Source organism: Periophthalmus magnuspinnatus, chromosome 6 (assembly GCF_009829125.3).
Source record: "Periophthalmus magnuspinnatus isolate fPerMag1 chromosome 6, fPerMag1.2.pri, whole genome shotgun sequence".
Classification (NCBI taxonomy): Eukaryota; Metazoa; Chordata; class Actinopteri; order Gobiiformes; family Gobiidae; genus Periophthalmus; species Periophthalmus magnuspinnatus.
The window spans coordinates 16,547,203-16,574,036 of NC_047131.1; the positions used below are offsets into that span (position 1 = coordinate 16,547,203).

Below are 26,834 nucleotides of genomic sequence, written 5' to 3' on the forward strand. Positions count from 1 at the left end.
GTCCTTTGCTTCTCGTCAAAACAAAGCGGGGGCGAGCAACGAGGCAGCGAGCGGTGCGAAGCTACGTCGAGGCACAGGGCGAGCGAGCCGTGCCTTCCCTGTGCGTGCTTCATGAATGAATCCCACTACCACTGCGCCCACCGGACCCTCGTGCTCCTGAGACCCGGGAGACTGCGCTCTTCAGCCGGCGAAGAATAGAAGACCAGTGCCCCTGTGATCTGATGAACCGCTGGATACCAAACACTTTCCATTCGTGATACATGAGCGTTTCAGTCCCGAAGGAACTCGATAGCACACGGCACGGTGGGTATACGGGATACAGTGGGCGGGCGATATTAAGGCGCAGGATACAGGCAACTTTTGGGCCATCGTGGTGCCAATTTTAGCCTCTACAGGTCGGCTCTGGATGGGCACCACGGTTGTGCCACGTTAGCCTACTTGTGCTCATTCTGGCGTTCCCACAGGTAGATGAAAAAACAGGGAAGCTCCACGTACGCACGGCTCCTTGCACATTCTACCTAGGATACGCACCGCTGCCTGCTGTTTCGACCAAAGCCAATAGGAGCTGGCGTCAAGGGCGTTTATCAATTCAAGAATTAAGTGAAATCGATGTGACTGTAAGAGCCCCCAAAAGAAGACTGGAAGGAGGAGGGGGTGGGGTGGAGAAGAATGCCCAGACTGGTGTGGCATGGCTCGTCTAGCACTCTGCGTGTTGTCTGCGCGTGTTTGTGGGCAACATGGGAGCTATGGAAGTCAACTTTACGCATTCCCTGTAGACATGCACATACCCACACGATGTGAATACTTAGGGGTGACATGTGAGAGCCTGGCGTGTCTTTGTCTGAGCAGTGGCATCCCAGACTGCTGTTCACCCCCCTGGCCAGGCGATGGTGCTTTATTATGATGTGTGTACAGTAGGTTTCTATGGGGAGTCACCCAAACGCATGGTGTTAGTTTAATACCATATTACAACATCATGACTACGTGACTGTTAGAAAGACAATAGGCAGTGGTTTGTCTCAGTTAATCCGTATTTATGGAACTGTAGTTAAGGTTACAGAGGAGTGTTTCAAAAGAGGTTGTGTTGTAATAACGGAAACAAAACCAAGAGTTACCATAAGCAGCAAAGAACATGGTTACAAATAGTTAGTACAGGTCATTTGGACCTGCCTGCTGTCCAATTTATAATATTAGTCCTATTACAGGTCATTATTTCTATGTAGTATTCCGATCAATATCTTATAAATCTCTGTACATATCACTGGAATTCCATATAAATGTACTATTATTTATTCATACATTCTTGTTCTTCTTATGTGCAGATGCTTGATGGACTTCGGAGGAGACATGCCTCGCGGACATCCCCCAGGCCTCTGTCCCTCAATTTCAGCACATTTTCTGCTCCTCCCCCCAGTCCGGACCTGGACGGAGGCACCGATCACCCAATCCGCAGGTAAGCTGCATCAGATAGTGCATGGAAGTGACTGACATCTTCCTGCATCATGAAATACACATTAGGATTTATCCCATCACCATCCCTGGTCCCCAAAGATTTAATTAACTATCGAGCATCGCTTTCAGTTCATGTTGACCTAACGATAATTATCTCCAGAGGGATACATGATTGACCTGTGAGATTGTCTCTAGCATGTTTGTGTGTGTAAAAGTGGGGATGTGGGCGTCAGTTGTGGTTGAATTCATTCCCCTTTTAGCGAAAATGAAAGCAGCTTCTACACATGCTTACTGAATTTTTGTACATCAGTCGTATTGTATTATTTATGGATGTATGGATGTAAATCACTTATCAAGTAGGGAAAATGATAATTATGCATTCACAAGTATCTTGTGACATCATGCAGTGAAATTTCCAGAGCTTATGAACACATATTATTAGTTAAGAGAAACAATTCCAATAATAAAACAAAGTCACATCAAGGACTATTCATATTTTTAACTAGAAATTCACCAGGATGGGTTTTTTCATGGCCGATGCCGATTGTTTAGACTCCGGCTGTTCTATCTCTATTTTTAATACACTAATGTTGTTGATGTTTCTCAAAGGAGTGTAGTCTGAGTCTAAAGTTGGATTTGCGATTGGATGTCGGACAGGTTTCTGTTAAGCAAAATTGTATATTGATTACTAATTAAATTGCAGTTGCAGCTTATAGTGTTTACGTATTGGTGATGACACAGGAAAAATACAGGGAAAGTGCAGCAGAGCAAAAAATGCCTTAGTTATTGCTTAACCTTGATGCAAACAACTTACGCCAGTCTGGTGCATGGATTTTTATGTGGGATCTATTATCCAAATATTGTATCATCAGTGTTTCAACATGGGACCATAATCACTGATAGCTAGATATAGTGGGAAGATTCACTGTAGTGTAAATCTTTTTGTTTCAATTTGTTTCATTCCCAAAAACATTTAGTGCAGTCATGATCATTGAGTGTTCATATCTGACTCCTTTGGGGAGGAATTGGATCACAGCAATTTCCACCATGGTAGCTGCTGTGAAATGGTGTAAATAGCAAAGAATTATGGACTAGAATGTACTATTCTACAGAACATGTATGGTAACCTGGGTGGACCTACAAATACTCGCCAATACTTTGTATTGCTACATCCCTAAGGCTTACATCATATTGTGGTAATCCATGGCCAAAAATGAAAAAAGAAAAACAGTTTTCTAAATCAAAAAGGGGAAAAGGGGAAATTATTTCTGATCTTTATACAAACTAATCACAGTGACATCGACAAGAGAAGCAGGAACTCTCTTCATTGTCACACATTCTGCCAAAGCTTCCTACCCTTGTTGTTGTGGTGAATAAGCTGTCAGACTTCCTCCTCACACACGCAAATGCACACACACAGACACACACACACACACATTGACATACTCGGCGGTGTGCTTAGGCGGCACTTCAACTGGCATCTGGACCCTGCATAAATATTCTTCTCCTGCATCAATGCCTTCTATTGTACAGGAGCGAGCCCCCATCAGAGCATGTGCCATTGTTTCTCCATAGATCACAGTTCTATGGGGGCCGGCCGCTTCTCTGTTTGGCCCCTCCCACTCCCTCCACTCTCAACATGCTGCCCTCTGTACCCATGTAGTTTTCCGTCCTACTTGTCGTCCGCCTCAGACCACTTTTTTACTGTCACTGTGCATGTTTTTCAATGGCTTTCCACTCCTCCGTCCCCTGCAGTCATCTCCTCCCATCCCATTCATGCTGCAGCTCACCGCCTGACCTGGTTTCTGCCTCCCTGATCCACGTCTAAGTATATTCTTTGTGTCTTGTCTCGTTCCACCATGAGGACCCTCCATCGGCTTAAGTTGATGAGCTCTCCCAGTCTGAGCGAGCTGGGGAAGAGTGAGAAGAGTTCACCCGAGGACAGAGGGGAGAAGCAGAAACGGGCCGGAGCCAATGCCACATGGAACAGGTACTTACAAACCAGCCAAAATGTATAGAGCAGTGGTTCTCAAACTGTGGAGTACTTCAAGTGGCAGGGAGATTCCTTTGCATTTCAAATATTTGCTGAATGTAGAGTCAGTTTAATCCACATTTTGGTCCTCCATTGTGTTAGTCTTTGTTAATAACTAGTATCGAAATTTCTAGACTTATTTTAGACCTGGTTTAGCCCTAATTTAGACCAACCATATCCTGTTTTTAAACCTGGTTTAGATCCAGTATTATTTGGAAGGGTAAATATTTTCTTAGGTTATACTTGGTTTGAAAAGTTTGTCGAGATTGTGTCGTCACATCTCATAGACATTTTAGTTACCCTAGTGTTAAACCAATGGGAATTTTAAGATGCTAACTAGACACACTACACTGGAATAACCCAATTTTCCACAGCTCTTTTGTTTACTTTTATAGTATTTTGCAAGTGTATCTCCACAATATTTTGGACATGTCACAAATAACGTAAAGTAATGTATCATAGCAGCTGGTTCTGCTGCGGCATATAGCTGAAGTAGGTTGGTGGGCACTTTGCACTGGAGAAAACAAAGAAATAGCTACTTGAGATAAAATAACTAGAACAAACAACTATGTAGGTCTTGTAATAATAAGTAAGCAAAGTATAAGTAAATAAACTAGTCCAAAAAGATGATTATTTATATATACTAATCATTTTCATATTACAATTTATTAGTGATTACTGGACATAAATGTATATGTGTGAGTTTTATGGATGGTTGGTATATATAAAAATCCAAAACTTTTTTATAACTTATTATATTAACATTATTGGCCAAAGAACTGCGCACAAATTTGAGACAATAAAACACATACTAAAGGCATATAATTATGAACACTGGAACATTAAAGCTATACTGTCAGACTTTTGAGGTTGAATGTCTGCTTGTCTTCAGTGACATGTTATTACTTTGCCTGGAATGTTCCACAGTATGGCATTTAATGTCTGTATCTCCATGGAAACAAGCCAGGTGATGCCACTAAGTCAAGTTACCTTTCTGGAGAAGTAACCCTGCTCACAGCAAGAATGCATGTTTTTTTTTAAGGATTTTTTAAAACAACATAAACACCAATTGAAGAATTCTTAGGCTATATATAAGTACATGTAAATGCCTTACTGTGGAACATTCGAGGCAACACAATAACATCTCCATGGAGACAAATGGGGAAGAAATCAGAAAAAGGAACCAGAAAAGTTAAATAGTGCATTATTAAAATTAAAATCATTTATACGTCACTTTAGTTTAGTTTAGTAGATCTGATTTATAATTTGTTAGTGTAATTTGAAGGACAAAATCTAGTATTTTGAAACATATTCAGACACACAAATGTTCAAATCATTTTATAGTGTCAACATAAAGCTTTTGTCACTTTAGCCTTACTCACAGTGAGAAGAGTAACCAAAACTTTTACTCATGTAAGAGCAGTGTTACTTCATTGAAAATATTACTCAAGTAGGAGTAAAAGTGCGCTAGAAAAGTACAATGAAAACTACAATTTATTAAAAAAATTACTTTAGTAAATGCATTATATATATGCATTGTATTACCCACCACTGATAATGTTACTTAATGATTTTGTATGTTTTGTTTTGCAGCATTCACAACGCTGTAATCGCCGTCTTCCAGAAAAAAGGCCTGGCTGATAACGAACTCTATGCCCTGAACGAAGGCGTCCGGTGAGTGTCTCAAAATTAATCTATTGAGAAAGACATTCAAAACTCAGCCTGATGTTATTTGTATCTATTCTAGTCTAGTTACCTCACATGTATCCTGCCTGAACGTCTTTTAATGAATGGGTTTGTTTGTTTATAGTTTTCCATGTAAGCCTGGGCGGTCATGTGCTTGGTTAGGGCAGATATCACATTATCTCACTAAAGCAGCCCACATCTTTGACCACATGTTCACAGAAACAAGGAAGCTAACAGTTTTTTTTACTACGCAGGAAACAAAGCAGGTGTTGTCAAAGAGATTGTTTCCAGTCTATTGTGCTGCTGTCCCATTAATAACCAAATGCAGTGAAAAAATCAAAGGCTCATTCACGCACAGTTGTGTTGAGTCGGATGTGATGTGATTAATGCTGTTTACAACATCTGTATTGTTTATGTGGCAGGCATCTCTTGAAGACTGAGTTGGGATCATTCTTCACTGAATATTTACAGGTAAGTCTGTAGTAAGAACTTTTAATTCTTTTTCAAACGAAACTGTTGGTCATATAAAATTAAAAATAAAAAAAAAGAAAAGTATATTTTTTGCAGAGGCTTGGGGTTAAAAAGCAGGTACACAGCCCATAATCCAGTGCATCTTAAAAAATGTGTTATCAAAAAAACATGTTTTTCACTTTGACACGTGTCATGGAAATTATCTGTAAAATAATACCAGAGTATACAAGAAGACTGTTGGTTTATTACGTTTGTATCATTAAACAAACTGTCCCACTACTGACAGACAGAGTTTCTGTTGCAGTGGCCCAGAGCAATGGGGTAAATATACTTAAATACTGAGATCCGAGCCCTTCCCCAAGTGCAATTTACATTCAGGTCAGTCTGGCATTTGACCTTCTTAGCTCAGAGAGGTCTCCCCTTTACATTAGCATATGAGGAGAGATAAGAATGATTAAACAATAGACATGTGAAATAAAACTGCAGACATGTAAATGGTAAACACAAAGTTGCCTATAGCCTTCCTGTGAGACTAAAGGATTTGACCAAGACTAGTGTGGCTTTTAACACTTTTTGCATTGTATATTGGACAACGGAAAAACAACACAGAATACTAACATTTCTACCACACACCTTGAAATCAATTATACATTCCTCTATTAAATAGTTTGACATTGGAGTATACCATTTAGTAACTGTTGTAACATGTTGGAGAAACCGATTCCGAGTCTATAAATAACAGTCAAAATTTGTTAATATAACAAATAGGCTGCCATTAACACAGTAAATGTAATTTTCTAAAACTGGGATTTTCTTTTGCAGAATCAGTTGCTAACAAAAGGCATGGTCATCCTTCGAGACAAGATACGATTCTATGAAGGTGCAAAACATTATTCATAAATTGAACTTGAGGCTGTTTTAAACTATTTAGTACAACATTTTTCTGTTTAGGTCAAAAGTTGCTGGATTCCCTGGCAGAAACATGGGATTTTTTCTTCTGTGATGTTCTATCTATGCTTCAGGCCATCTTTCACCCAGTGCAGGTACAAATCCTTGTCAACAGTAACTTCACACAATACCTGTGCACTTTAATTTTAATACAGTAATGGTTAGTAATAGTAGTTAGTTACTTATATTTGATTTTTATTTGTACCTGAGCAATGTTTTGGATACATTTAGTCCTACTCATACTAGTGACAAAAACGATTTTTGATACCAGGGAAAAGGACAAAATTATGTAACATTAGTCTCAATAACATTAAGATGTGGTCTCTTATAGTAGGTCTGGTTAGGGATATCAAAAGTAGTGAAAATCAGGTACTAATCTATACTAAAACTAGCATCAAAATTAAATATTCATTTGAGCAAGTATCACTGAAAAAAAGTTACTGGATAAAATTTGACCTTTCCTGAATAGTTTCATTGTGAGTTTTATCAAAACTAGTCTAAGACCATATGGTATAAGAAAATTACAATACTATCTAAAAGAGAGTTTTTTAAAATTATTATTTAGGTTTCAAAATCCATATTGAGTATCGAGTACATTCTTTAGCATCGAAATCGAGTTTGAAATATTTGTATTGTGATATACAAGACCATTTTAAGAACAGTTCAATAAGGGTCCAAATTTGTCCAATGCTATTATTTTTCAGTATTGATGCCCACTCAAATATAGTTTTGACACTATCTGGGTACCAATTTTCTGACAACCCTCCTCACTGTTCTTAAAGTGATGCTATTTTGAAGTAGCAATATTCATGACCTACCTTTTGTTTTTTTTCCCCTCTTGATTGCATTGTGTTTGTCAGGGTAAAGAGCCATCGGTCCGACAGTTGGCACTGCTGCACTTTAGGAACACCATAGTCCTGAGTGTGAAGCTGGAGGAGGCTCTGTCCAGACCCCGCGCTCGGGTGCCCCCCTCGGTCACTCAGATGCTGCTCATTCTACAGGTCAGGCCATGTCATGTACTGCAAAGTGGAGGTGGGTGATTGTTGCAGGATATGATACAAGGTTGCATCACTGTGGAGTGTACTCTTAGACTTAGACTTCATTTTGTAAAAACAAAAACTTTAACAGAAAGAGTCTTAATGGTGCACTATGTAATATGGCTGCAAGATTAATCAACAATTAGCAAATAGCAAAGCCTGCAGTTTTTGAAGTACCATCATTTCTTCCACAAACATCAAAATATCAGATCTTATATATATATATATATATATATATATATATATATATATATATATATATATATATATATATATATATATATATATATATATATATATATATATATATATATATATATATATATATATACACACACACCCCCACACACACACACACCCACACACACACACACACACACACTCTTCTATTGCCTAAAACTGCTAACCCTGCACATCAGATTGACACAAACATGTTCAAGTATATGCAATCCTTGTATTAGTTTGTCAGTTCATAAAAAATTTGTTAGCATTTAAAATATGAACATTGGACAAAATCCTGTTATTAAAACACACATCGCAAGTCTAAGCGTAATTGCAATGCGTTTTTGAAAAATCTAAATTAGATGTTATTGCTATACCTGGAATGTTTGACAGTATGGTATTAAACTTGACTATCTCCATGGAAACAAGGAGGCAATTCATTCATTTTTTGTGTGGAAATATTTTGCGTTGAGGTACATTGTAATACATTGTTTTATATATCAGAAAACACAAGCCAAAACCATACCAAGACATTATCCAACTGGACACACAGATGAATTATATCATAGAATTCTTTCCTGCTCCCAACTTCTATTGCTACTGCTTTTAACCCAATCTGAGAGCATGACAGCTTCACGTTAGTGAAACTACTAATACTGCATTACTTGTTTACGTATTTCAGTTTAGATTTAATGGGATTTTAAGTGAACTCAGTGTTGATTGCACACTTGCATTCTTTTGCCAGGGGGTGCATGAGTCTCGCGGTATCAGTGAGGAATACCTGAGGCTGGAGTCCCTGGTTCAGATGGTGGTGTCGCCCTTCCTTGGCACACATGGCCTGTATTCCGGAGATGGTGTAGAAGCCAACTGCTGCGTTTTAGGTAAGAGGGACGCTATCATTTTACACAGGGAGAACAAAGGGGCTCTCACAAGGTGCACTCGTTATGCAACGTCCTTGTATCAATCATAGCCAACATCAATCTAGAAATCTTAAAGCTGAACTATGTACCTTTTCTGCATGTCTCCATGGAGATGTCATTACTCCACAATATGGCATTAAACTTACCTAAATCCATGGAGACAAGCCTGTGACACTACCAGGTCAGATGTGTGGAGTGGTACAGTAAGCGCACCTGTCATTGAATACCATCCATACTTCCATAACAAATCCATGGAGACAAGTAGATGCCTCTACCAGAAAAATGACATTGTGCATCTTTAAGAGAAAATGGTCTACTGAACTGATGAAGTGGTCTATTGCTAAGGCGGAGCTTATTCTTCAACTTCAGCCTGTTTCATCATCATCATCATCATCATCATCATCATTTGTTTAAAAGGAGAATGAAAACAGTCCTGATTACAACTCTACTTTGAGCCAATTATTATTGAGTATACACAAAGAATGAGTCTGTGCTGCTGTGGGGAGGATTTCTTAGGATTTTCCCAAGCCTGGAAGAATTGAAACAGAGAGTAAATGGAAAACGCTACAACATAAACTGAACTGCCAACAATTTGAAAAACATATGACTTTTTAGTGCATTCATTTTGATGTCTTTTCTAAGTATTATTTGTCTGAGCAAGCAATATCTCTGTCCAGTCATCAACAAACACTTCATACTTCATTCACTACTGTAATCTATCTTCAGAGAAGCGGTTACCATGGGGCCTGGCCAAGTCTGCAGATCAGCTGTCCAAGAACCCGGTGGTGCGCTCAAAAAGCTACAACATTCCCCTGCTCCTAACCCCAGTGGCTGAGTACGACCCAGATGCCAGTTCTGCAGGCAGTGGAGGGATCCGGCGCCACTCTGCCTGTGAGATCATATCCTGCATGGAGGAACAAGGTCTAGCGTATGCCGAACGGGCCCCAGGATCTGAACTGTCCTGCTCCTCCAACAGGCTGTGTGTGGGCCCCCAGTTCAATGGTATGACACAATCTCCAATATGCTTAGTGGGGTGTGTGGAGTAGAATTTTCATTTAAGTTTTTAGTTCTTAAAACGGACTGTGTGACAAAATGTAGAAACACTTAAGGTATACAGAATTTGTATAATTTTACTCAAACATTGCTTCCACAGACAACTCATGTTATGTTAATTTATTCTAAGTTACAAAAACATTGGACGTGATAGCCATGTCCATGGAGTTTTGGTTCTCAGGATGATTATCCAATCTAAAAGCAGAATGGGCCTCACATGAGATTCTCATTTGGTTTACCAGATCCTCCAACTAAAACCACTTGGAAATAAATCTAAAAAATACTCTCTCTGATCTGAAATCTCACTACCTAAACCCCAGCACTTGCAGCCAATTAGCCTCTGCAGTTCAGTGAGTGAATTCTGGAGGTTCTGAGGTTTCATATGAGGCATGGCCTGTCCATATACTGAGAATGAGAAAAATTTGTATTTATCTTCTAAATGCAAGTTAAAGCACGGGCTACCCAGGTTCAGTTGTGATTGTAGTGCCTTTTTAGGACAGTGAGAGCCCAGGTTACATACAGTTACCTTAAATAAATAAGTGAATGAAGTAAATGTAACCAATCTGAGTGTAATCCTTGCCTATGTGTTCCTCTTCTTTGCAGGACTTGTACAAGCAGGATCCAGCTCTTTGGCCCTCCCTCTCTCATCTTCCTCAATCCTTCCTCTCCACTCCTCAGGGCCCCTCCATGGCACTGAGGCCACTACAACAATGACTGACCTGAGCAAGGGTGCATCCTCCACCCCACCCAGCGAGTCCTCCAGCCCCGAGACCATTATTGGACCAGTGCTGGAATCTGCCGACTCGGACTCTGATGGGATCTTTATAGACTTCCCTCCTCACACCTCAGAGGCGCTTGGATACGGCCGTGAGAGCAGGCAGAGCATTGTGTAGCTGTGATTGCCTTAAGGAAACTAATCCCAGTGTGTATTCTATAATAATACAGACATCATCAGAGATGTTTACCGCTGCACTCTGCCTAGTTGGTACGTTTTATTTTTTCAGTAGTACAAGAAGTCTACAGGAGTTTCAAGTGCATTCTCTGATGTGTGAAAACTTTGTAGATCAAATAAAACAGTTGAAACATCAGTAAGAAGAATTTGAAACTCCATTCGTACTGTGGTAATGTGGTTTGCTATTTGAGTTGAATATACTATTTCATACAACACAAAACTTAACTTAAAAAATAAAATCTTGAATATAAAGTTTTCACACAACAGCATGTTTACATTAAAACAATTGCTTATAAAGACAACAGCAAAATGTCATGTATTCTTAACCACAAAATGTTTTCAAATTATTTATTTATACTTGATTTTCACTTTTGTAAAACGCCAGATAAAATGTTTGTTTTTTTATTGCCAGCGCTCTTAGGGGGTCTTAATGCAAAAGCTTATATTTAGAGATAACTGCTAAGTGACCACATTTGCTCTCACTAGTATTGTGCAAGCTTTGTATGAGACCTTGTTTATATTTGTATGACAAGAATGATTTGACTGAATGTTGTGTCACACACTGTATTTTGCATCACCACTATAATGTAAATAAATGTGCATCGTTTTCTGTTTTTGTTTTTAGAATTAAATGGTGTAACGTGAGCTTTCAACTAAAAACACTTTTAATAAGGGCTTTTTAAGATAATCTTTTTAAATGATGTTTTACCTCAAGTGTTTTGTACATTACTTTTTTGACAATCTATGTCTACTGAGTTGTACTTTGTATTAAACTTGCCCAGTAAAAACAGTGCATTTGTGTAGTCTTTACGCTTTAGTCATATTTGTTGAGCAACTCTTATTAAGGAGCCATGAGGGGCGGGTGCGGAGAGATCCGGGTAGCAGTCGAAGGCGGGGACCTCGACGACCGGATATCCGGACATGGAGACTAGCTCTGGGGACATGGAATGTCACCTCGCTGGGGGGGAAGGAGCCTGAGCTTGTGCGGGAGGTTGAGCGTTACCGGCTAGATATAGTCGGCCTCACCTCCACGCACAGCTTGGGCTCTGGAACCCATCTTCTTGAGAGGGGTTGGACTCTCCATTTCTCTGGCGTTGCCCGCGGGGAGCGGCGGCGAGCTGGTGTGGGCTTGCTCATTGCCCCACAGCTCAGCCACTGCGTGTTGGGGTTCACTCCGGTGAACGAGAGGGTCGCGTCCCTGCGCCTTCGGGTCGGGGACAGGTCTCTCACTGTTGTGTCAGCCTACGGGCCAAACAGCAGTGCAGAGTACCCGGCCTTCTTGGAGTCCCTGGGAGGGGTACTAGACAGTGCACCAACCGGGGACTCCGTTGTTCTCCTGGGGGACTTCAACGCCCATGTGGGTAACGACAGTGACACTTGGAGGGGCGTGATTGGGAGGAACGGCCTCCCCGATCTGAACCCGAGCGGTGTTTTGTTATTGGACTTCTGTGCTAGTCACAGCTTGTCCATAACAAACACCATGTTCGAGCACAAGGGTGTCCATCGGTGCACATGGCACCAGGACACTCTAGGTCGGAGGTCGATGATCGACTTTGTTGTCGTGTCATCTGACCTCCGACCGCGTGTCTTGGACACTCGGGTGAAGAGAGGGGCTGAGCTGTCAACTGATCACCACCTGGTGGTGAGTTGGATCCGCTGGCGGAGGAGGAAGCCGGACAGACCTGGCAGACCCAAGCGTATTGTGAGGGTCTGCTGGGAACGTCTGGCGGAGCCCTCTGTCAGGGGGGTCTTCAACTCCCGCCTCCGGGAGAGCTTCTCCCTGATCCCGGGGGAGGTTGGAGACATGGACTCCGAGTGGGCCATGTTCTCCACCTCTATTGTTGATGCGGCTGCTCGTAGCTGTGGTCGTAAGGTCTGTGGTGCTTGTCGCGGCGGCAATCCCCGAACCCGGTGGTGGACACCGGAAGTAAGGGATGCCGTCAAGCTGAAGAAGGAGTCCTATCGAGCCTTGTTGGCTCGTGGGACTCCTGAGGCAGCTGATGAGTACCGGCAGGCCAAGCGTGCCGCGGCTCGGGCAGTCACAGAGGCAAAAACTCGGGGTTGGGAGGAGTTCGGGGAGGCCATGGAGGAGGACTATCGGACGGCCTCAAAGAGATTCTGGCAAACCGTCCGACGCCTCAGGAGGGGAAAGCAGTGCTTCACCAACACTGTTTACAGTGCGGGTGGAGAGCTGCTGACCTCGACTGGGGATGTTGTCGGGCGGTGGAAGGAATACTTTGAGGATCTCCTCAATCCCACTGTCACGTCTTCCGAGGAGGAAGCAGAAACTGGGGACCCAGAGGCGGACTCGTCCATCACCCTGGCTGAAGTCACTGAGGTGGTTGGCAAGCTCCTCGGTGGCAAGGCTCCGGGGGTGGATGAGATCCGTCCTGAGTACCTCAAGTCTCTGGATGTTGTGGGACTGTCTTGGCTGACACGTCTCTGCAACATCGCGTGGCGGTCGGGGACAGTACCTGTGGAATGGCAGACCGGGGTGGTGGTCCCTCTGTATAAAAAGGGGGACCGGAGGGTGTGTTCCAATTACAGGGGAATCACACTCCTCAGCCTTCCCGGTAAGGTCTATTCCAGGGTGCTGGAGAGGAGAATCCGACCGATAGTCGAACCTCGGATTCAGGAAGAGCAGTGTGGTTTTCGTCCTGGTCGTGGAACACTGGACCAGCTCTATACTCTCCATCGGGTCCTCGAGGGCTCATGGGAGTATGCCCAACCAGTCCACATGTGTTTTGTGGATCTGGAGAAGGCATTCGACCGTGTCCCTCGTGGTGTCCTTTGGGGGGTGCTCTGGGAGTATGGGGTCCGGGGCTCTTTGCTAAGGGCTGTCCGGTCCCTGTATGACCGGAGCAGGAGCTGTGTTCGCATTGCCGGCAGTAAGTCAGACCTGTTCCCAGTGCATGTTGGACTCCGCCAGGGCTGCCCTTTGTCACCGGTTCTGTTCATTATATTTATGGACAGAATTTCTAGGCGCAGTCAGGGGCCGGAGGGGGCCTGGTTTGGGAACCACAGGATTTCATCTCTGCTGTTTGCAGATGATGTTGTCCTGATGGCTTCTTCGAGCCAGGACCTGCAGCAGGCACTGGGGCGGTTTGCAGCCGAGTGTGAAGCGGCTGGGATGAGAATCAGCTCCTCCAAATCCGAGGCCATGGTTCTCGACCGGAAAAAGGTGGTTTGCTCCCTCCGGGTGGGTGGTGAGTCTCTGCCCCAAGTGGAGGAGTTCAAGTATCTCGGGGTCTTGTTCACGAGTGAGGGAAGGATGGAGCGTGAGATTGACAGGCGGATCGGTGCAGCGTCTGCAGTGATGCGGTCGCTGTATCGGTCCGTTGTGGTAAAGAAGGAGCTGAGCCGGAAGGCGAAGCTCTCGATTTACCGGTCAATCTACGTTCCTACCCTCACCTATGGTCATGAGCTTTGGGTAATGACCGAAAGGACAAGATCGCGGATACAAGCGGCTGAAATGGGCTTCCTCCGCAGAGTGGCCGGGCGCACCCTTAGGGATAGGGTGAGGAGCTCGGTCACACGGGAGGAGCTCGGAGTAGAGCCGCTGCTCCTACACGTTGAGAGGAACCAGCTGAGGTGGCTCGGGCATCTGCTCAGGATGCCTCCTGGACGCCTCCCTAGGGAGGTGTTCTGGGCATGTCCCACCGGGAGGAGGCCCCGGGGAAGACCCAGGACACGCTGGAGGGACTATGTCTCTCGGCTGGCCTGGGAACGCCTTGGGGTCCCACCGGAGGAGCTGGAGGACGTGTCCGGGGTGAGGGAAGTCTGGGAGTCCCTGCTTAGACTGCTGCCCCCGCGACCCGGCCCCGGATAAGCGGAAGAAAATGGATGGATGGATGGATGGACTCTTATTAATTATAATTATTGTTGTCTCTGTTGTTAGAGAAGACTAGAGCATGCACTTAGTAAACTGTAAGTTGTGTAAAGCGAGCGTGTAGACAGTCTATGAGCAATTAGCATTTTATTTTGACAACATAAAAAGCTTTTATTTTGAAAGAACGCAACTACATTGAACGGAAACTGCGAAGTGGTTAATGCTAATGCTAGTGCTAAGTGCAAAACAAGTCAAGTATGGGCATGGATCCTTCTTAGACACTGATATTCTTTGATTAATAATGACGATATGTGTTTTTCGAGCTCGGTTGTGAACTGAGATCTTGTGAGAACGATCGTAGCTGGTAAGACAGACTTGGGGTTTGTTTAACTTCGCTAATGTTATTTAGCTGTAAACCGTAGCACCATAAGTTGTTTTACTAGAATTGTTGCCCCCGGTGGTGATGTATCACTTTTTAGTTGGTAGTAAAAAAAAAAAAAAATATTATATCAAGTAGAGCCATATTTTTGCTTGTATGTTCTTTATACCATCTTGCTTATTTGATCGAATGTTTTGAGTTTTATTTTTTTACTTTTTAAATATAACTCATTCAGGTTTTGCTTTGTTTTTCCTTAACTCAATAGCTGATCAATGCTAAAATTCCCACTTTTACCATTTCCGGTGGACAATACATTTGTTTACATTGAATGAATATACTGCATCTGTAATTGATTTCTATTCACTGTGTCCTATTGTGTTTTCAGATCATTTGGTCTTACCCTGCTTTGCCCACTGCTCCAGTTGTAACCCTCACCCCCCTCCTTCTCCTGGTGTAGGTGAACCTGGCAGTGTGCCCTATTTGTAGATGAAGATGTCATTGGCCCAGCGCGTCCTCCTTTCCTGGATCTTTGCTCTCATGTTCCTCATCATGTTGGTACTAAAACTGGACTCCAAAATCGACTGGAACTGGTTTCTGATCTTCCTCCCTGTGTGGATTTTTGACACTGTCCTCATCCTCATGCTGGTAGTAAAGATGGCGGGGCGGTGCAAGGCAGACTTTGAGCCGCGGGAGGGCGAGCAGAGCCTGGTGCGGAGGTTGTGGTACCTGATGGCTCTGCTGTTGAAGCTGGCATTTTGTCTGTTTCTGTGCTGCAGACTGGAGAGGCTGACAGACATGTGGGTCAGCGTGGTGTGTGTACCGCTCTGGGTGCTGCTGGGAGGGGCGCTGGTGGAGCTAGGACATAGTGTTTTCCACTTCAGGAGAGACTGAGCAAGGTTAATACAAACTGTCCCACTTGCCATACTATGGAAAGACTTACGTTTCATGCATCTTATACTAAGAAGACATAGACTCCAACATGTTGCAGGATCACAAATGTTACACATGATGGTGATGGTCATAGGAATCTTCACGATTTTAAGGACAATCTGACAGTGGTGGAGTCACTCTATTTAAGTATTAAAGGTCTTTATTGGCACATATTTTGGTTCTAGTAGGCTCACAACATCTACAATTTAATGTAATAATTTCAGGTGGATGGCACTGACAGTGAAATAAAAACTGGGAAATGGGATATTCTGTGTTTTTGAAAGAAATACCTAAATTCAAAGAAAATCTTCATAATTTGAACCTTATACTTTGCCATGATAATCTTGTGGCATAAAGTCCTTTCAACTGACAATAATTGTGCCTCGTCTTTAAAGCAGCATTTTATACGATTTTTGCATAATGCCTCTTTTGTTTCATAGGAATGGATCCAGTATTATTGACTATAAACCAGGTCAAAACTGTTACATTTTGACCGTTAAAAGGAAAATTCTACTCCAAGAATAATTTTGGCCTCCCATCCTGCTCAAGTATAGAACCCAATGCAAGTATTGGGGACTAGATTGAGGGTGTATTACCATTATTAGGCCTGAGCAATATTGATGAAAAATGTAATTGTGATCTGATCTTTTTTAGATAAAAATAAAATAAAATCACAGTGAATTGTGAAATATGAGAAGCAGCAGGCTTTAGTGGCAGATATGAACAACATTGATTAAAATCAGTTAGATAAAATCTAAATCATGATCGTATTTTGGCACAGCACCCATCCACTCCTATTTTGAATGAATGTGTTGGAGTGTGTTGTGAGTGAATCATCAGTAGTGAATGAAAAGGTCACTGGGACATTCTGGCAGCCACTTTCCGTAAGTCAGCCTTAAGGCAGCTGTGGCTACAGTGGTAACATCCCAGCAAATGCGTGTGGAGTGAATAATAAGATTATGTAAAGCGCTTTGAGTATTTGGAAGACACTAAAAAATCCAAGGCATTATTTGAGGCATTAGGTTTGGTGGTGGTGTTTTTTTCCCTCTCATTTCAGGTCATGTTGTAGCATTAAAATACTTGGAAACTTGATAACCTAAGGATTCATATATGATTTACTTTAACATATCAGAAGTAATCTGAGGCTGCACATTTATATATAAAAAAAACATTGTATTCACACTACCAAGTCTTGTCTTAGGAAATAAAATGTATTTACAACAAAAAAAATCACATACATTGGTTTAAAATAAAATCAGACAGTAAATGATATAAATAAGTTCTATGTAAAATAAAACTTGTCTTACAAAAAATATATGCAATTTCTGTATACATTTCTCACATTGGTGCTAATAACATCTATACTGTACAGTTTTGGTAGATACAGTATCATTTACAGCCCTGTGAGTGAACAGTCCAATCTGAAAACAACTGCTTTTAGTGTTAAAGTAAAAACCCATGGTCTAACGTAGCATGGTAGTCACTCATGACAAGATTCAACTGGAGCCTTTTGGACATAAAGCAAAGATGGCCGTTTTCAGATTGACTTGTCCTGTACCTAAAATAGGTGCTTTAAGAGCGAAGCTAAGTAGTGGCAGGCACTGACACATGTCACATAACATTTCTATAGAGCCTACGTACATTCGCTAACAAACGTGAAGTGAGCTACTTAGCTTACATTCTTAGGCAACGCTAAAATACTTGGAATATGCATCCTCTTTTTAAATAGCTGAGTTGAAATGTATTAGTAAAGAAACTGGACTTGTTACTATGAACAAATGGATGCAGTCCCAAACAGTTTAACAGAGCCTCGTCGTAAGTTACAGTCAAAAGAAGAGGAGACGTGGACATTCATAATAAGAAATCTTTCTGTGTGTGAGATGGCGGGTGTGTTTTGAGGGGAGATTTGAGCGAGTGCTGTGAAGTCCGAGTGTCCTGTATGGACACAGTAGGTTTGCCCTGCACAGAGGCAGAGTCCTTTACTTTAGGTCCTTTTGAGGCCACCACAGTCCTGCTGTCAGAGCCAGGCTTGGACAAAGTGCATCGAGATTCACTGTGGTGGTGGCTCTTAGGCCGACAGTCTGTAAAAGAGGGGGCTGACATATGCGCTGCCATGGGCTTAAAGAGGTCAAAGGTGACCAGTGTCCGTGGGGCTTTGTGTTCTGATGGAGCAGAACTAGAGCTGGGGTGTTTCCTTTCATCTTTACTCATCTCCTTTTCCTTCTTAAACTGATTACTGCAGGCTTTGGGAGTGCTGGATTTGCCCTCCTCTCTGGCTGACTTGGTTTGGGAACTGTGAGGAGTGGTGGAGCTGCTGTCTTTGCTCTCGCGGTGAGCACTCTTCTCCTTTTTTCCGTGTGAAAACTTGTGTTTGTGGCCATGTGCGTCCTCTCTGTCAGGCCGGGAGTGGAGCATCTGGGAGCTGCTTCGCTCTTTGTCGTGCTCTTTCTCTCTCTTGATGTGAACCTCTTTGGAGCTCTTCTCGGAGGAGTAACTTTTGCCACTTTCTCTGGGCCTGTCTCTGTCCTCATGCTCTTTCTTCTTGTTATTTGCCAGTGACCCTGCTTCACTCTTTCCTTCCCTAAGCCTCTCTCGCTCCTTCTCTTTGTCTCGATCTCGTTTGTCCCGATCCTTCTCTTTATTCCTGTCTTTCTTGTCTTTTTCACGGGGCCTGTCCTTGTCGTCTCGCCCCTTTGATTTCTCCTTGTCCTTTTTGTGCGTGCTGTAAGTGCTGTTTGTACTGTCTTTACTTTTCTCTTTTAGCACTGGCACACTCATCTTTTGCTGCCTCTCCTCTACCGCCTCACTCTCCTTTTTAACTGATTGATCTGATTTCAATGGTACGTCATTATGCACCTCTCCAGTCTTGTCACAGTCCATGTGCACTGTGGGATACAGGGCTTCCTCTGGCTCTGTTTTGGGCTCTGTTACTGTGGGTTGGACAATATCTTTATTAATTTCCTCCTTTACAGTGACAACAGGTGTTATTGTGGAAGGGTCCATTATGTCTGCTTCCTTCTCTTCCTTTTTAATAACAAGCTCTGACACTTGTGAAAGTAGAGGCTGCTCTTCTGTCATCTCCATGTGTACAGTAGTCAGACCTTCCTTCTCGTCTGACACTGGCTGCTCCTCCTCATACTCCTCTTTGATTTGGGACAGTTCTCTCGGCTCGCACTTCTCCTCTTTATCCTCTTTGGCCTCCTCCTTCTTTTCCTGGGGGTGGTAGAGTTGGAGCCGGATGTGCCAGGCCAGGCTGCACACAGCGGACACAGTTTTGAACTGGTGGACCACTCCTCTGGGGATGAAGTAGATGTCGTCGTGGTACAGCTGAATTCGGGCGTATCGGATTCCCTCTCTCCTGAGCTGGTTCAGCTTGGCGTCATCGATCCACTGGACACACTGCGGATGCAACAACAACAACAGTAAACTTGTAAAGCCATAAACAGAAATTACTCATATTTTCTAAAACAGGTAGAGTAGAACTCACCTGGGACAGTGGGGGTTCATGGAGGTCTAGCTGCAGCCTCATGACCACATCTGGGAAATCAGCGGCGTGGAAACACACTACGTCTTTGGTGATCCGAGCAGGAGTGTCGCTGCTGTAAAACCAAACAATAGTTTACTCCTCTTACACCAAACACAGAATAGTACAAAGGGACAGATTATTTAGAACCAAAGGGAATATTCTCGCCTCTACAGGGACTAGAAAGTCTCACATAACTGGTTTCTTTCTGCAGATTTTAAGGACAGTTTAGTGAATGCACTCACCCCTCTCCACAACGCACAGCCTTGAGCACGCCCACAGCAGCAGTGGTTTGCCTGTCAAAGCCCTGCCCGATGTGGTCAGCATGGGCCCGCGTCCGGTCCTCAAACAGCATCTCCCGGGGCTCACTGGCTCTGGGCAGATACTGCAGGTTCTTTATCTCATTGGTGGACCTGAAACACATTTGTCACAGTCAGGGACTATCTGCAGCGCGCTGGAGAGAGAGAAAGAAGTGTGGCCAACATATGAACAACATTTATCTGCTGTACAGAAACTCACCTTTTTCGTTTGAAGGGCGACTTCGGCATGTCGGCCATTGGAATCATCTGTTCCCCAGGCCGGACCCACATTATGGGGCCATCGTCGCTTTCTGTGGGGCTCTGGAGCCGAAGACTGGAGAACGTCCCCCATGGAAGAGTGCGCTGCACAAATGTGGGGGCAAATTTTATAATATATATATATATATATATATATATATATATATATATATATATATATATATATATATATATATATATATATGGGAGGTTTCACTTGTGCACTCGTAAAACATACCACTTCATGCACTTACCACAAGGAAAGGAGACTGCTCCAACATGTTGACGAACTCTGGAAAGTAGTCTCCCACCTCCTCATCCACGGCTCCCACTAGGCTGACCTGCCGCATGGCTCCGGCGCGGTATGTGCCCTGGGAGTAAGTGCGCTTCACCTGCAGTCACACAGTTTGCATTAGACTTCATGCCATCATCACATTGTGCTAACTTGACTAACAGTAATACAGATATATTACTTTATGTGCAGACTAGTCTTGTATTATTAGCAATCAAATTAAGTGGTTCCTTATAGTTTAGCATTCACTCCAAAAGCGGTGTGCACCATTCTAAACCGCAGTAAACAGCCAGTCCGAGAGCGTTTGAAACAGGGGGTCTATGATCGGCTCCACCCGCACGCTGGAGTGGGGCAAGTGCAGTGTGAATGTGGCCAACCTCAGGCCGACCTACGCAGTCCGCTGTGACAGTAAAAGTGCTTGGAATTGGGCAAAAAAGAACTCAGATGATATATTTATATGAATGGACGCTGCACAGCTGCTGATACACTCCTCTGACGAGGCCATTTGAATCAACTTAATATTAGTGACAGCCTCCTCCTGCCTCAGTCTGCGCAGGTGAGCTTGAGTCTGTCTGTGTATCGTTCAGAAACCTTTTTCTCCTCGGTCACCAGCGCGTAAGGTCCTCATGGTGTATTTAGCCACAGCAAAAGAAAACACCACAGCCTATAGGGGAAGCGCTTTCACGGGACTCGGTCCAGTTAAGCTGTGTGTGTGTGTGTGGGTGTGTGTGTGTGGGGGGGGGGGGGGACCGACCCAAAAGTAAAGTAAACAACTAAATCTAGAGTCTACTGGGGTCGGTCCACAGAGCCACAAATGTGTGAAAATGGCCTAAAAAGACTGTTTGAACTAGATCTGGATTTTAAAACAAAAGACAAATATAATTTCCAACCCTGAAATTCAATTTTTCAAAAACCAATAAGCCTTAGTGTAGATATTCCCGATTGCAATTTGTTGTATTTGTTTGAGAATTTAAACTAAATGACTCGTTACAACTCTTCATACAGTTTGAGGTCTGACACAAGTGACATTGAGTTTAAAATAATAGGTCAGACAAAAAACTTGACGTCAAAGAGTTCACAACACACAGCCACAACTGCTCTTGCTAGTCCACTGAGTACGGAAGAATAGTGTATTTGGTAAGCTCGGTGTACAGCTAGCATAGTAGGGGTGGAAAGTCCTTTTGGTGTAATAATCATCAAACCAGTTGCATAAAGGTCTTTTTTAATCTACTGCCAGCAGAAGGTAGATCAGTGTATTAATTAAAAACAGCTATTATGTTAGAAATGACCGGCAAACTTTGGGACAGGCTAAAAGGTAAAAGCATCATAATTATGAAATAGTTTACTGATAAACCACTCTATAGTTTCCTCAGAGTAAAAATGTAGAGTGGTTTAGACAGTCACTGAGATCCAGAAAACTGGGCTGATTCACCGTGCCCTGTGCAAACTTCACTTCAAGCCTGTAAACATCTCCAGACAATTATGAACCTGATTCAGACCAACTGTTTCTAAATAAAAATCAAACTGGCAGTGAGTCTTCGTTTAACTCTGGAGAACACAGTGATGAAATGTCCATCTGTCTTCTGAAAGGAGCAGATGAACACATGATGCTACCAGACCACTCAAATTGCAAAATGATTCAAACCAATTAAAATTTGGATTTTATCATTTCTATTATTTCTTCTTTCAGGTGAAAGGAAGTGCTGTAAACAGGATTACCACTTTACATAAACTACATTGGTCCTGCTAAAATTTTTAAGATTAGCTGAGTCGTGGTACATAATGTATCAATAACAAATGTTTGGAGAATGTAGATTTTCCAGCTAAAATTCAGAGAATTCACAGAAATACGGGCTCAAAGCTGTGGTCAGATGAGCTCAATGTCCAAAGCACATGTACTAAACAGCCTTTTTATAGTAGAAGCTATAAAAAGATAATCTAAAGCTTTGCCCATTATGACTAAACATAGCCCTATTACAAGTTAAAAATGAGTGAGGGGGTGATGTTCCAACTTTTGAATGTCATGTTGCTGGCTAGCTACCGTTAATAATGTAGATTTGTACACAAATTTAACAACCACCAACACCAAGAATAACAAAGACAACATATAGCACAGCAGCATTTGCTTTACAAACGTTTACAATTTTGAATTCTTTACAATTCTAAGTACTTTATTAATGCATACCTATTCCTTCTTTACATCTTGTAGCATATTTTGAACCTGTTATAAAATGAATTGTGTAAAAAATTACATTGGCATTCTAAGAACTGAGAGGGAAGGCTGGTGTTATGCAACAGTCTTAACACCTCTAATGGTAAGAGGTATTGTGTTTAATATGGCAATCTAGCTGGAACTACAATATACTCAACTGTCATTAATCATTTGACATTAAAAGGCAAACCCACATAATGTAACGAAGCACAGTTGCGCTGGTGAGAAAGCAGCAGTGTAATTTAATCCTATTCTATTGATGCTGTAAAAATCTTACCTGGGTGTGGAAGTTGGCCATGGTTGTCGTTTCTATATCTTTCTTCCCCAGGACCTCCATCTTCACTGGCGAGTTGGGAAAATTATAGGAGAAATATTCAAGGAAGTCTGGGAGGTACGCCGCTGCTCCGTGGATAATCCCCATCACGAAGCATGCAGCGTGGGCTTGGTCCTCGCTGAAGGAGAGGGCCACAAACTCCTCTGCAAACCGCTCCATCTCCGCAGCTGATAAACCAGAGAGCTGATCGCTGTATGCATGGACCACTGACGCTCCTCCATTGGCCTGCTGCTCCACGTGGATGAGGCGCCCGAACTCCAGCCCTGGCAAGCCTGGAGAGGGGGTGCAGTGTAGGGGAGAGCAATAGCCCGGGCGGTCCACAGCAGGAGAGGGGACAGAGGAGCAGTTTGTGTCCTGGTGCAGCGCTGGGGGGGAAGTGGAGGTCAGGAAAGTGCTGCTGCTGCTGTTGCCGTTCATTTTGCTGAGGAAGTCGGGCAGGGACAGGGACACGCCGGAGCACACAGTCTGGCAGGAGCGGTGGTACATCTTGGGGCGGTTGTGTCTATCCTTGGGCCGCTCACCGTCTTTGTGTTTCTTTTTCTTCTTCTTTTTCAGTTTCTTCAGCAGGTCCTCCTCTGATCCGGATTTGGATTTCTCCTTGGACTCTGTCAAACAAAAACAGATTATATAAAACACTGTTCTACTCTACAACATATTTTTATTGAGTAGCCCAGAAGAAGAACAGTTATAGGAGTGTTAATTATTACTACATAATGCAATTTCAAGGCCAACTTTTCTGGATGGGAGACTTCCACCTGCTCGTCTCCATGGAGAAGTTATTGCTTTGCCTGGAATATTCCATAGTACAGCATTAACCTTTTTATTGTTTAAAATAATGCATTCTTACTGTGAGCAGGGTTGCCACTCCACAGATCAGACCTGTAATTTGGCCAAGTGACATCACCTGCTTGTCTTCATGGAGATGGGCAAGTTGGTGGTTAATGCCATACTGTGAAACATTCCAGACAATGCAATAATACCTGCATGGAGTCAGGCAGGTGCCAGACCCTCCACCAGAAAATGTACATAGAAACACATTGCATGTAGTGTTCACTGTTTCATTGTACAATATCACTTCCTAGTAATACATAGTGTGCAAAGGTAACGGTGCATTACCTTCTTTATTAACTCATACATACTGACCAATTTTTCACAGTAGTTTTAAATAGCTAGTATGTGAATCTGAAATTTATACTTAATCAATTATTGCCATTAAAGTAACCTAAAAAAAATGACTAAAAACAAGCGTATCTATCGTAGTCTGTGATGGTGTGTGAATGCTGCATGTTATGTCCTACCCTTCAAAGGAGACACAACTTCTCCGTTTTCTCTCCCCATGTCATGAACAGATGGCAATTTGTGATTTTTCCACTCCTTGCGTTTTTCCTTTTTCCTCTCTTCTTTAACATGGTCATCTGGAATTAAAAACAAAAGTCTGTTAGGACAAATGCCAATACTAAAGTAAGCAGAAACATTTCCACGTGCAACATGACTATCTGGGCCTAATAAACATTGCGGCCTAATGGACAGCTCAAATGTGTAGTAATTCATTAAATAGCTTTTCTGTGTTGGTTTAGTTGCATGTTTAATGTACAAGTGCGTAATAACCCAGAGCAGTGGTGGTGTGGGTGCCCTTACCTCTCTGGAGCGCCTTCACGTCTCCGTTCTCCGTCTTTGTATGGCAGCTAGCGGGGCTCACTTTCTCCACAGCAGCGCCAGGACTCCGCCGCGCTTCGCTGCTTTTCTCCTTTTCCTTGTGTCGCTTCTCCTTTGACTTCTTCACTTTGTGTGGCGACGCGAGGAAGTTGCTTATTTTGAAGATTTTCCGCGCGGGAGTCCCAGGCAGTGAGGCGGCGGAGTGGCTCGCCTTGGCCGGGCCGAAACTCCATTTCGCTGGGCTCCCACAACTCTGCTTCCCGTTGTGTTTTTCCCCTGCGCACACCTCTCCGTTTAGTTTGCTGTGCTTCGGGGCCCTCTCCTCCAGTCGGATCTTCTTTGGTGGTGGGGGGTAATTTTCGTTGGAAGACTGCGGTCTGCTCTCAGGTGACCGTTTAGGTATAAGGGGTTTAGGGGAATTTGTTTTGCTGTTTGCTGCGAAATGCATGGAGTCCACGGACTCGGCCATCTTGGAAGTTTCTATTTTTTACGGTCAGACGTAACTGGTGCGTGAGAGAGAGACCGGGGCGGGGCTTAAGCAAACGTGCGTCTCGTGCGTCCTGTGCTGCGCAAGGGGGAGGGGCGCGCTTGTGGCTCCAGCAAACTTACAAATGGCCCGACTACAGCGCCAGAGCCTAGACTGCAGTAACATCAACACTACTACAGATACTACAGAGCCAGAGTCTAGGCTGCAGTAACGTCAACTCTACTACAGATACTACAGAGCCAGAGCCTAGGCTGCAGTAACATCAACTCTACTACTGATACTACAGAGCCAGAGCCTAGGCTGCAGTAACGTCAGCTCTACTACTGATACTACAGAGCCTAGGCTGCAGTAACGTCAACTCTACTACATATACTACAGAGCCAGAGCCTAGAGTGCAGTAACGTCAACTCTACTACTGATACTACAGAGCCAGAGCCTAGGCTGCAGTAACGTCAGCTCTACTACTGATACTACAGAGCCAGAGCCTAGGCTGCAGTAACGTCAGCTCTACTACTGATACTACAGAGCCAGAGCCTAGGCTGCAGTAACGTCAGCTCTACTACTGATACTACAGAGCCAGAGCCTAGGCTGCAGTAACGTCAGCTCTACTACTGATACTACAGAGCCAGAGCCTAGGCTGCAGTAACGTCAGCTCTACTACTGATACTACAGAGCCAGAGCCTAGGCTGCAGTAACGTCAGCTCTACTACTGATACTACAGAGCCAGAGCCTAGGCTGCAGTAACGTCAGCTCTACTACTGAACACCGCGTACTAGTCCTCGACATGCATGGATTGGCACATGGTTTGAAATACATACATCGTAGATAAACTGAGATTTGGAGATTCTAATCAAATATAATAAAATAGGTCGCAAAATGTAATGTTAATGTCAATTTCCATTACGCCTAATCTTTTTTTTACAATTTTGCAGTGAGAAACATACTACTACTTTTACAAAAGGTGTTGGAGGCATTGTAAAATGAGACAATAGAAAGTTCACAAAAAGCATTTTGAATATTTAAACTGTTTAAAGAGAAACATGAAAGGTGCAGGGACAAGAAATTATCACTAGAGGGACACGCACACACACACACACACACACACGAAGCAAGGGTATTGAGCAAGGGTGACAAACATAGCACAAGGTTTCCCTCTACTGGACAAAGATAGTACTGAAAGTGGTAGTCGTGTTACATAATGTTCTAAAACAGTAATAATATTTAATTAGAAGAAACAACCGGCAAAAACAAGCTGCTGGCTCCAAGTGTAATGCAACCCGTGATGTTATTACTAACACGCTCCTAATGCTGCCTCTTAAACAATAATGTATCAGCTTAAATGCAGCTAGGCCCTATTTCATTTCTCAGAAATTCTCTCACTGCCATGTCTTATTTTTGCCAGTAGATGGTGTTACAGTATAGTATGTGTTAGCCTACTGAATAATAAAAGCAACATAATCAAATTCTAAGAAAAAACAAAGGCTCCCAAACTTGGACATAGTTTGTCAGCCAAATTCTTTCTTTCTTCATCATTATTTATACATGGGAACCCAATGAGAACATGTGGACTCTCTTTTTCATGGGTGCCCTGTTCAAAATACAAACAAAAAACAAACAAGGAGGAGGATCAGAGATGAATTCTATTGAAAGCTTTACTTAAATAAATATATTGATTAAAAATAATTTATTTAGATAAAAGTAAATACGGTGATATATTGAGTTCTCGAGGCTCAGAGGCACTGGTCCTCCTTCCACCTGTAAAGGATAGTGTACACAGTCTTTGTCAGGGCCAACACTGGCTTATTCTAAATCAAAGATTTGTTTATTTCTTGTGACCCAGCTTGTTCTCCAGCTATCGTTAA

At 43.0% G+C, this 26,834-nt stretch overlaps 3 protein-coding genes across 3 annotated transcripts; 2 read left to right on the forward strand and 1 right to left on the reverse strand.

The window, feature by feature from the left end:
- On the forward strand, nt 1-11,566 carry prr5a (proline rich 5a (renal)). Its single transcript, XM_033968570.2, has 11 exons — nt 1-303; nt 1,323-1,453; nt 3,317-3,442; nt 5,078-5,158; nt 5,593-5,641; nt 6,464-6,521; nt 6,593-6,684; nt 7,450-7,590; nt 8,594-8,729; nt 9,495-9,770; nt 10,425-11,566. Exons 2-11 carry the CDS (start codon nt 1,323-1,325, stop codon nt 10,712-10,714), a joined length of 1,380 nt encoding a protein of 459 aa, XP_033824461.1. The 5' UTR covers nt 1-303; the 3' UTR covers nt 10,715-11,566.
- Nucleotides 11,567-15,371: 3,805 nt separating this feature from the next.
- LOC117372275 (transmembrane protein 60-like) lies at nt 15,372-16,181 on the forward strand. Its single transcript, XM_033968058.2, has one exon. The coding sequence runs from the start codon at nt 15,468-15,470 to the stop codon at nt 15,870-15,872; it is 405 nt and encodes a 134-aa protein (XP_033823949.1). The 5' UTR covers nt 15,372-15,467; the 3' UTR covers nt 15,873-16,181.
- Nucleotides 16,182-16,873: 692 nt separating this feature from the next.
- On the reverse strand, nt 16,874-24,992 carry LOC117372135 (lysine-specific demethylase RSBN1L-like). The gene is made up of 8 exons (XM_033967888.2): nt 24,468-24,992; nt 24,128-24,244; nt 22,773-23,434; nt 20,246-20,383; nt 19,954-20,096; nt 19,680-19,847; nt 19,399-19,510; nt 16,874-19,310 (listed from the first exon to the last, which is right to left on the reverse strand). The coding sequence occupies exons 1-8, from the start codon at nt 24,952-24,954 to the stop codon at nt 17,763-17,765; spliced, it is 3,375 nt and encodes a 1,124-aa protein (XP_033823779.1). The 5' UTR covers nt 24,955-24,992; the 3' UTR covers nt 16,874-17,762.
- Between the last annotated feature and the right edge of the window lie 1,842 nt (nt 24,993-26,834).

Excerpts from the sequence above, each read along its gene's own strand:
- prr5a (XM_033968570.2), top strand. The coding sequence starts at position 1,323 with ATGCTTGATGGACTTCGGAGGAGACATGCCTCGCGGACATCCCCCAGG. Across the intron at positions 3,443-5,077 it reads GCCAATGCCACATGGAACAG|CATTCACAACGCTGTAATCG; the intron begins GTACTTACAAAC and ends TTTGTTTTGCAG. Across the intron at positions 6,685-7,449 it reads CCATCTTTCACCCAGTGCAG|GGTAAAGAGCCATCGGTCCG; the intron begins GTACAAATCCTT and ends TGTGTTTGTCAG.
- LOC117372275 (XM_033968058.2), top strand. The coding sequence starts at position 15,468 with ATGAAGATGTCATTGGCCCAGCGCGTCCTCCTTTCCTGGATCTTTGCT.
- LOC117372135 (XM_033967888.2), bottom strand. The coding sequence starts at position 24,954 with ATGGCCGAGTCCGTGGACTCCATGCATTTCGCAGCAAACAGCAAAACA. Across the intron at positions 20,097-20,245 it reads AGCAGTCTCCTTTCCTTGTG|CGCACTCTTCCATGGGGGAC; the intron begins GTAAGTGCATGA and ends ACATTTGTGCAG. Across the intron at positions 19,848-19,953 it reads TCGCCCTTCAAACGAAAAAG|GTCCACCAATGAGATAAAGA; the intron begins GTGAGTTTCTGT and ends AATGTGTTTCAG.